Source organism: Colias eurytheme, chromosome 29 (genome assembly GCF_061535395.1).
Source record: "Colias eurytheme isolate Ceu_HAF_F1 chromosome 29, ilColEury1 Martin Lab GWU primary, whole genome shotgun sequence".
NCBI lineage: Eukaryota > Metazoa > Arthropoda > Insecta > Lepidoptera > Pieridae > Colias > Colias eurytheme.
Genome location: NC_143008.1, coordinates 3,349,785 through 3,360,539, shown reverse-complemented (window position 1 = coordinate 3,360,539; position 10,755 = coordinate 3,349,785). Strand labels below are relative to the sequence as shown.

Here is a 10,755-nt window from a genome sequence, read left to right as displayed (position 1 = left end):
TTGACATTTTACAATATGTTTTTTGACAGTGAAATTGGCTGGTTGTGTTCCGATCAAGTTCCGTTATATCAAAGAGTAGTATACAGGTAATACATAATGTAATCCTGCCATCTCTTATTTATTCTGAGTTGATCAGCTATTTTTCAACAAAATTTGTTTTTCATTAAAACGCCGCGATTTTTACTTTATTATCAGAAACTTTAAATATTATGAACATCACAGATGAACATATCTCTGGCCAAATATGGTAAATAAACATATCTCTGGTCACAGGGGGCGGTGGACTGATTGGTGGACTGTGACTTCAACACACTACACAGTTGTGACTTGACACTTGACAATATGGTTGACAATTCATCTTTTGTCTGAGCCATCGCGTCGCTTTTGCGCGCATGCGAATAAACAATATTTATTATAATAATGACGTCGTAAGTTTTTTGTGTATTGTGTAATTTGTGTAATTATGGAGTAATTGTAAATATTATGAAGAAAGCAATAATGTCGTAATATAATGTAATAAAGTGGAATTATTAATTTATTTATTAAATTATTACGAAGTAAGTATATTATTATTTGTTACCAAATTTTGTTAATAGCTTAGCTTGAAGTTCTTAATAAGAAAAGTACTTCATCGAGGTATAAAACTCTAAATATCGCAACATGTTGTAGGTATCGATTTTGTATGGTCTGTAATTAAATATTTACGACTTTAATCACGCTTGGACGATCTTAGGCGCGTGACACTTTTCTTTTATTCTAACTAGAAAACCAGTAGATACATACAGCTTCTTAACAAAATAATATTATTATAGCGAATGCCAAAGCGAATGCTGCTTTATAATAATAGCACAGACTAATAATAGAAACTAACAGTAAAAAAAAAAATAATTATTCACAATGATAATTTATATTATCTTTATTCAAGGTCTGAAAAGTTTCCATGCATATTAAATGCTTATAAGAATTTATGAGATTGATATCAATCATGTTAGATTTCATTATAAAAACAGAGCAATAACCTATACTAATATTATAAAGCTGAAAATTTTGCTTGTATGTTTGAACATGCTAATCTCAGGATTTACTGAATCTATTTAAAAAATAATTCGTGCTCTTAGTATGTCTGTGATCGCTGTTGTTATGGGCTATAAATATACCAAGCTGGGGGCCAAACGCTCTTAATATTATGTACTTTTTTAAATCTGAAGAATGTTACATATTTCCTCTTTGGGAGCGTTCTAGTATTATGTAACATAATTTTTCAAGATTTTTGAACCCCCCTTCCCCCCTGTAACGCACTGTTTTTTTCTTGTATGCAGCATTTTTTCTGTACCCCAGTAACACATCAAACTCAAAACTCAAACTCAAACTCAAACTCAAACTCAAACATTCATTTATTCAATTAGACTACTATTTAGTAGCACTTTCGAATCGTCATTACATAGTATTTTTAACATTTACCACCGATTCGGAAAGCAGTATCTATGGAGAAGAATCGGCAAGAAACTCCTTAGTTGCTCTTTTAAAATAATGTCAATAAATTTACATAATATGTAACTTATATCTAACTACATAATATGCCAAAGAACTGTCCTGTGGTTTTTACGCGACAACCCTCCATGGGTCTTTATCGTCCATATATTCCTGAATACTGTAGTACGCTCTCTGAACTAGTACATACATCGTAAAGTTTTAAGAGACCCCCCTCCCCCAAATTGCGTTACTTACATAATTCTTGAACACCCCCTTTGATGGTTGGTTAATATGTACTTATTAACAACCATATACTTTATGGCAAAGTTTTTGTGAGTTATTATTATTTTGACGACGCGGTTGGCGCAGTGGTAAAGTAACTGCCTACTGAGCCGACGGTCCCGAGTTCGATCCCCGGTCAGGGCAAATATTTGTGTGATGAACTCAATTATTTGTTCTTGGGTCTGGTTGTTATTATCTATACAGGGTTACAGGGTTGTATGTTTTTATTAAATACTAGCGGTCCGCCCCGGCTTCGCCCGTGGTACATATTTACGTTTTCTCTACATAAGAACCATCCTCGTACTTCAAGGAATATAATAAAAAAAAGAATTATCGAAATCGGTTCAGCCGTTCTCGAGTTATGCGCTTACCAACACATTTTGCGATTCATTTTTATATATAAGAAGATTATATTTATCGTCGCCTAGTACCCACAACACAAGCCTTAATTGCGCTTACTGTGGGACTAGGTCGATTTGTGTAATAATGTCCTATAATATTCATTTATTTATTTATTTATTAAACTCCACCAGTATTTAGTCACTAATGTATAGTTTGTAGAATGCCACGTTTGCAGCATAAACAGCTGTAACTATTGATAGCATTGACAGAAGTTTGAATTTTTCACCGATTCCAGAGTCAGTAGACTTGAGTATTCAATATGTCAGCTTGATGTCTCAGTTGATGAGAAAAAAGATCTTATGTTTTTTTTTCTTTTATGGTTCGGAACAATAAAAAGAAAACTATTATTAAATTATTGTATATTAAAAAATGTCTAATACTACGCTTATTATGTAAGGGATACATTTTTGTTTTCTTTTGTCGTTCAGAACAATAAAATGAATAATCATTAAACCAAAGAAAATTAAAAAATGTCTCATGTTGTGTTTTTTATGTTTCAGGTCATCACAATGTTGCAAGTAAGGGTAAATAAGTTAGACGATAATGAATATAGTGTGCTGCGGAAAAAGGGCTTGTCGATACAGTGTGAATTCTGTGATAGAACATTTGATAATAGGTATGTATATGTTATTCATATTATTTTAAGAATACAAGTAAAAGAATCGAAACATGGACATCAAACGTTGATGATATTATCTTAAAACTTGTTGTGCTCTGCGGTTTCACCCGCATTGCTCTGCTCCTGTTGGTCTTAGCGTGATCATATATAGCCTTTAGCCTTCCCCGATAAATGGGCTATCTAACACCGAAAGAATTTTTCAAATTGGCCCAGTAGTTCCTGAGATAAGCGCGTTCAAACAAACTCTTCAGCTTTATAATATTAGTATAGAAGATTTAATATCCACTCTTGAGTTATTTCAGGGCCGATTTTTCAATGCTTGGATAAAACTTATGCGTCGAATAATGTACAAAACTACCATTTTAAAAACGTATTCTAATTGCCCGTATTTGACAGTTTACGTGACATTTTAATATTATCGTGTAATACTTTATTGGACGGATATGTTTTTAAATTAAATTAAATTTATTTATTTTTTTTTCTCATCACAAATGCACATATATACATTGTTAATCTATATAATATCTTAATGCATGTTTTATCCAAGCATTGAAAAATCGGCCCTTACTCTATCTGGTTAAATTATTTTAAGAATGCCATCCTCCTTCACCATCCTCAAACAACAGTTATGCAATAAGACTGTTTTGGGGTTGGTGTTTAATCTGTCATGTCCCTTATTCCCAGTCATCTAATAACCCTCCTTTTGCTATGCCATAATATATTAGGCATGGTAGTATTAACATTAACGGCGGCCGTACACAGACTGCTTGGCTTGACCAATGGCTTGAAGCCGTGACCGCGCGGTGAACTATGAACATTTATTCACTGCCGTACACGGACTGCTCGAGCCGTCGCAACCGCTTCAAACCGTCGACAGCTCGAGCAGTCAACGACTTGAGCAGTCCGTGTACGTCGCTCAGCCGTTAACTGCTCGGGCCGCCCGTGTACGGCCGCTCTATGGTATATTGTCAGACCAATCTTCCCAATTTTATTGAAATGTCTACCACTTGCCAAACTTATTTGAGTAAATTTCCAGGAGATGGAATTTTATATTAAAAATTTACATTTATGTTTCAGGTATGCCAGCATAATCCACAACACATACCACATAGTCATACCTCTAATAAAGCAAGATCTCCACCAATGCCCAGAATGTCTCTTTTACTTTCAATCCATCTACGAACTAAACGACCACAAGCAAGACAAACACAAAGAAAATATAATTAACATACAGTCTATTAAAATAGAACCAGAAACAGAATATCGAGATATATTTCTGCCGTTTACTTTTAAAATCGAGTCGTGTATAGATGGGCTTAAGCCTAAATATGAAGAAGATGAATATATATTGCCTGATGTGTGCAGAGTGCCAATACGAACTAGTCCTTTACTATGTGATACACAGTTACAAGTTGTCGAACCTCCGAGTTTATCAATACATTACGATCAGCTGATACAGCCTGGGTTGTATAGGTGTAAATATTGTAGACAGCAATTTGTTACTAAGTAAGTATGATTATTCCATTTAAATTAATTATTATCAATACATCCTACTTCACAACATGGTATAAAACAAAGTCGCTTTCTTTGTCCCTATGTCTCTTTGTATGCTTAAATTTTTAAAACTACGCAACGGATTTTGATGCAGTTTTTTTTTAATAGCTAGAGTTATTCAAGAGGAAGGTTTTAGTATATAATTTATTAGATTTTATACCCGGCGCGGCGAATGATGATTCCTATGACACTGACAGTTATTCTCAAGAGACAAACTTGTAATGGCGTCACCATTAAATTAGAAACGTATTGGAGGCGTCTAAAAATGGCATTTATTAATTTTTACGTAGCTTTATGCCATAACAATGATATTCCGTTGGAATTATAACAATTCTTATCATTTACGAGAAATTATATCAATCTGACTTTACGTTTACGTCCTACAAAACTTACATCGTTGGCATTTATCGACTAGTGCGGAAAGTATCGATAAACAAATCTCGATAATGGAAACGAGTTCACATTTTTTCCATGCTTAAGCTTTAGTTCATTCACTATGGAATGGAACAGAAGATCGCAGCATAATTAATTAATAAATTACCGTTCGCGTTAATTTACTTACCTATGATAATATCAAATATGTATAAGATTTTTAGAAAAATGATAAGGCACTTTTTTATGTTTTGGAAAACTTTCGTTTTACTTACCTACTTAATCTATGCTAAAAAACAACAACATAATAGACGTTAAAAATTCATTTTATAATATTTGTAAAAACATGTTTACCGACGTGGCTGAATGCAAACCACGCCTTTGCCTATAAAATAGTAAAGTATCGACACGACTCATCATATCTAAGACGAACTGTCATAGGGATCATCATTCGCCGCGCCGGGTATAGACAAAGCGGGCGAAGTCGCGGACGCTAAGCTAGTATATTATAAATGCAAGTTTGTGAGGATGGATGGATGTATTGATGAGTGTTTGTTATTCTTTCATGTAAAAACTACTGAACCGATTACATTGAAATTTACGTGTGCTGGGCACACATGTCAGTGCTCAGTGGCGTGCCATGACTGAGGCCTATGTCCAGCAGTGGACAAAATATGTAGGCTGATAATGATGATGATTATGAGCACACGTTTCAGAAGTGAAACTTCTTTGGCAAGAGTCAAAGATAACAAAATACGCCTCCATGACATGACGTGGCGGTTTTGCCATGAGGCGATCCTGAAAGTTTACTCTCAACGCGCCTAAAGAAGTTTTTGTTTTATTTCAGATTCCAGTCAATAGAACACGAAGCAACACACATGAGGTTCAAAAAAGGCCGCCCATTGCTATGTACGATTTGCGATATGTACATAGCGGGAAATCATTGGCAACTAACAAAACACGTTGAGGAGAAACATCCGCACCGCACTAACCGGCCACGCACAAAAACAGTTTGCAAAATGTGCGGACTAAAATATCACAAATATATTCGACATCTGTTAAATTATCACCCAAACGTAGTCATAAACGACGAAGACTTTGCCGCCAAAACGCAAGACGTCAACCTGCCAAACGGCAGACAGCTGTCAAAGTCAGTTTTTAACATATGTCAGACGTGCATGCCATTTTTAAAAAAGAAAATTAATTTGAAATACGTCATCGTGGGAAGCCTTCATGAAATGGGTGTGAGGCATAAGTGCGCGAAGTGTAAGCGAATGTTTTTCGAAATAACTTTGGTTCAAAGAATCAAAAGGGACAAGAAGGCAGTCGATAAACTCAGTTTTGAAGAGGATGCACCGAAAAAGAAGCCGACGTCGAATGAAGAGAGGTTGCGGAATATTCAAATGCGATTGAAAATGATTAATAAATTGAGTAAATTTTAATTGTTTGCCGTTTTATTTGCTGTGGGGAATTGCTTGTGTCTTTTAATAAACTAAATTCTAAATTATTCTAGTCGATAAATATATCCACCATTTACAATCTTTCTGTCTCAAAAATCTGTAAAAACGAAATAATATCAAATCAAAAAATCTTAACAATCCGCTATTTTATTTTTATTTTTTCAGAAGTATATCCCGAGTGGATATTATGCTACTGAATAATAATTGTAGTAGAACAAATCTATATTACCACGGACAAAATTCATTAATTTTTTAAAAACAATAAAATGTATCTTTTGCTTGCAGTGATTGTAGGTAACTCCGCGTTTTATAAGTAAAAAGTTTAGCAGCTATTATATTGTTATATAGAAAGGCTTCAAATTTTTGTCGTTTTAATTTATTGTTTACAACGATGCCAATATCTACGATATAAAGACAATAGTCAATATATTGTAATCAGGTGACCCGTGACTCATGTTCACATTTGCACACCTTTAATTGAAAAGCCATACATATAATATGTCTTACAAGTTACATAACACAAGGGTGTGTTCCAAGTTTACATATAATTTTGTTGGCAAGGCAATAACGATCTATCGTCACTTTCTATCAATATGTTAAAAATTGGCTATGGTTCGGATAGTGTCTGTGGTCATAGATATTTTTCGCGCGAATTTATAAGTTCACCATAACTTGCCATATTTATTTTGAAAAACTGTTTTATTTTTTACTAGAGGTCCGCCCCAGCTTCGCCCGTGGTACATATTTCGCAATAAAAGGTAGCCTATGTCCTTTCTCGGGTATCAAAATATCTCCATACCAAATTTCATGCAAATTGGTTCAGTAGTTTAGGCGTGATTGAGTAACAGACAGACAGAGTTACTTTCGCATTTATAATATTAGTATGGATTTACATTATGTATTAATAACCAATAATAAGTTGTAATGTAGGTACCTATCCTATTGAAATCGTGAAAGATTGTGAATGTATGGACGTTCTTACTCTTTCACGCAATAGCTTTATTTTTATATCGGATCCCTATGAAATTTGAAAGAAATAGGTCTGGATTAGCGTATAATTTTTTTTTATTCTCGTACCAGGGGCTGTATTATGACCTCTTATTTCCAGACAGTTTACGCCGTGAATTTAACTGACTGGCAAATTCAAATTATACCACAATAATTAACAATGACTGGTTATTGCGATCATAATATTAATTTGCCAGTCAGTTCAATTCACGGTGTAAACTGTCTGGAAATAAGAGATAATACGGCCCCGGCGAGTAGATCCCGCATCCAGCTAGTGCCTAATAAATAATATATTAGAATAATATTTGGAACTGTATCTCGCAGGTAGGACGACTTGATGTGGTAGCCGAACTATACGCCATTACGTAAATAACAAAGAAACTTTATCGAATAAATAAAATATAATATGGTTGCGGTTAAAAATAAAAGCAATTGTTGTTATTGTTAAAAGTTTTTTACGTGGTCATTTTAAAGTTAAGATGTTGACACACGGACGTCGCAACACTAATTTATGTCATTAATTAAATGCGACATACAGTCTAACATCTTGCTTACATAAGCTCTAAATATAACAACAAAGGAAGCCAAAGTGCTAATAATTTTTATTATTTTTAGCCACGTCGATGTAAATTGTGCGCAAATGTGTGGACGCCAAATAGGTTACGACAGTACAAGTTAAGTTGGATAAGTAGGTAATGTTGCGTTGTTATTTAAATTAATATTACCTACCTACTAGCTGTGCCCCGCGGTTTCACCCATACTGCTCCGCTCCTGTTGGACTTAGCGTGATGATAATATATAGCCTTCCTCGTTATATGGGCTATCTAACACCGAAAGAATCGGACCAGTAGTTCCTGAGATTACGCGTTCAAACAAACAAACAAACTCTTCAAATTTATAGTAATAGTACCTATAGATTTTAAATGTTAAGAAATAACATGATAAATTTGGCACAGTTGTTGTCTAGTTCAAACTTTTAGATAATGATTAGTAGACAACTGATTAATAGGTATATGCTTTAATATTAATTATACCAATTTTAAGATTATATTATGCTACTGGAAAACATTATTTATGTATTTTTGCCTAGTCTATATACATTGGTCTATGCTGCATTTGGTTAAAATTTCGCCCGAAGTCTTGAGGTCTTTCGTCGTCCTCGTCGGTCTTTTGTAGATACATATTAGATCCTCACCTCACCTCATTGCACTTTTAAAATATCATGTGTTTATCATATACCTACAATAATTAATAATATCTGAATAATTCAACTGTTGATTTTTGACCGTTATTTATAAACTTATAATAGAAAAATAATAATGTACAGCTGTGATGGAGGGAATTTGGCAAGATGGCAACAAGAATTTAAAAAATTAGAATCGAACGATTTATTCAAAAATTATTTCTCTATTAATAATAGTAGCAGTGGTATTACCAATTGTTTCATTTTTTAATCATAAAATTCTTCTACTTGACCGAGTATTATCTAATTCGACCAGCTAAAAATGGTTATCAAAATAGTGTCTACATCAAAGTATCGGATGTTTATAGTTGTATAATAGATGCATTTGAGATGCACCGTTGAACCCGCACAAAAATAATCTTTGGCGGCGCGTGGAATAGGAAAGCTGTGGAGTCGGTAATGTATTATTTTTACTTAAAGTGTAGATATAATCTTCTTATATATAAAAATGAATCGCAAAATGTGTTGGTAAGCGCATAACTCGAGAACGGCTGAACCGATTTCGATAATTCTTTTTTTATTATATTCCTTGAAGTACGAGGATGGTTCTTATGTAGAGAAAACGTAAACATGTACCACGGGCGAAGCCGGGGCGGACCGCTAGTATCTACTATAAAACATGATTTACGCTTCACCGTGTAGCGACTGGGCCGTGCCCCGTCCGGGGCTTGACCGAACATTATTATTGTATACTTTTTGTATGAAGTGATTATCATGCTTCAAACTTCAAAGTGGCTCGGACGGGGCACGCGGATGAAATGTTTGCTTTAAAATATGTGAATACACAATTTGATTCAGAAACCAAGCCCAATAGATTTTAATATAAATTAATACTTTTTTATTTCATGTTTATTTATCTTTAGGGCCTATTTTTCAATGCTTGGATTAAACTTATCCGTCCAATAAGTTACACGATAATATTAAAATTTCACGTAAACTGTCAAATACGGGCAATAAGAATACGTTTTTAAAATGGTAGTTTTATACATTACTAGCTTTCCGCCCGCGGCTTCGCCCGCGCAGTCAAAGAAAAACCCGCATAGTTCCCGTTCCCGTGGGATTTCGGTGATAAAACTTATCCTATGTCCCGGGGTAAAAAGTAGCCTATGTCCTTTCTCGGGTATCAAAATATCTCTATACCAAATTTCATGCAAATTGGTTCAGTAGTTAAGGCGTGATTGAGTAACAGACAGACAGACAGAGTTACTTTCGCATTTATAATATTAGTATGGATTCGAAGAATAATGCGTTTTATCCAAGCATTGAAAAATCGTCCCTAAATATAGAGCAGCTCCATTCATTCTGTTTTTACACTAGTCCGCGTAGAACGAATAAAACGCAGCAGTGTATATCTGTCCGCAAACAAAATCGATTGCTTGTGAGACGGAAACAAAAAATATAGTGCAAATAAGGATAATAGTTTAAACAATTAAACCTCCTTTTTAAACTTAAAAAAAGTGATACAATTATTACTAGCTGGTTACATAACTTTAATTTAAAATAAATAGTTGACAGTACTCCAAATTTGAATTACCGAATTTCGTTTAGGCGGATGAAAATTTTACGAATTCTAGCCAGTGTTGTCACTTCAAAAATGTTTCCCAGAAAGTGTGTTTAAAATTAAGAACTTATTGATCTTTTAAAAAGTTGCGTTTTTCTACAGTTTTAAAAGCTAAGTAAGGTTTATACCATGAAGGCATATATCGATATGCTATTATTATATGTTTTCTTGATTAACATTTTTTTTTTTGTAACATAATCCTAGCCTATCCTTGCTACTAATATTTTAAATGCGAAAGTTTGCGTGGATGGTTGTTGTGTATGAGTAAGTACATATGTTTGTTTTTCGTGAAAGATCACGCAAATACTACTGAACCGATTACAATGAAATTTAGCACACGTATAGAGGGTAACATGGATTAACTCATAGGATAGGGTTTATCCCGAAAATCCCACAGGAACGGGAACAATGTGGGTATATGCTTTGTAAACGCGGGTGAAGCTGAGGGTGGAAATATATTTTACATGCTTGACGAGTGATGGTATTTACGATAGCTTTTTAAGTAAGTTTGTTGCTAACTTCAATTATGATACATTTTAATTAAAATAAACTAATCTTTACTTCTATAGTAACCGGGGTTTACCTTTAAAGGTGTACCTATTTTGTTCAGCTTGATTATGCAAATCGTTTGTCAATCACTCAATCCTACTAATATTGAGAATGCGAAAGTCAGTGAGGATGGATGGATTGATTGATTATGTTTGTATGTCTTTCACGAAAGGAAGGATTTGGATGAAACTTTACAGTAATATAGGTTATACGTCAGAATAACACATAAGCT

At 34.1% G+C, this 10,755-nt stretch overlaps 1 protein-coding gene across 1 annotated transcript; it reads left to right on the top strand.

Moving 5' to 3' along the window:
- Positions 1-318: 318 nt before the first annotated feature.
- On the top strand, positions 319-6,163 carry LOC149896146 (uncharacterized). The gene is made up of 4 exons (XM_090118250.1): positions 319-428; positions 2,658-2,773; positions 3,854-4,282; positions 5,550-6,163. The coding sequence occupies exons 1-4, from the start codon at positions 393-395 to the stop codon at positions 6,142-6,144; spliced, it is 1,176 nt and encodes a 391-aa protein (XP_089974376.1). The 5' UTR covers positions 319-392; the 3' UTR covers positions 6,145-6,163.
- Positions 6,164-10,755: the final 4,592 nt, after the last annotated feature.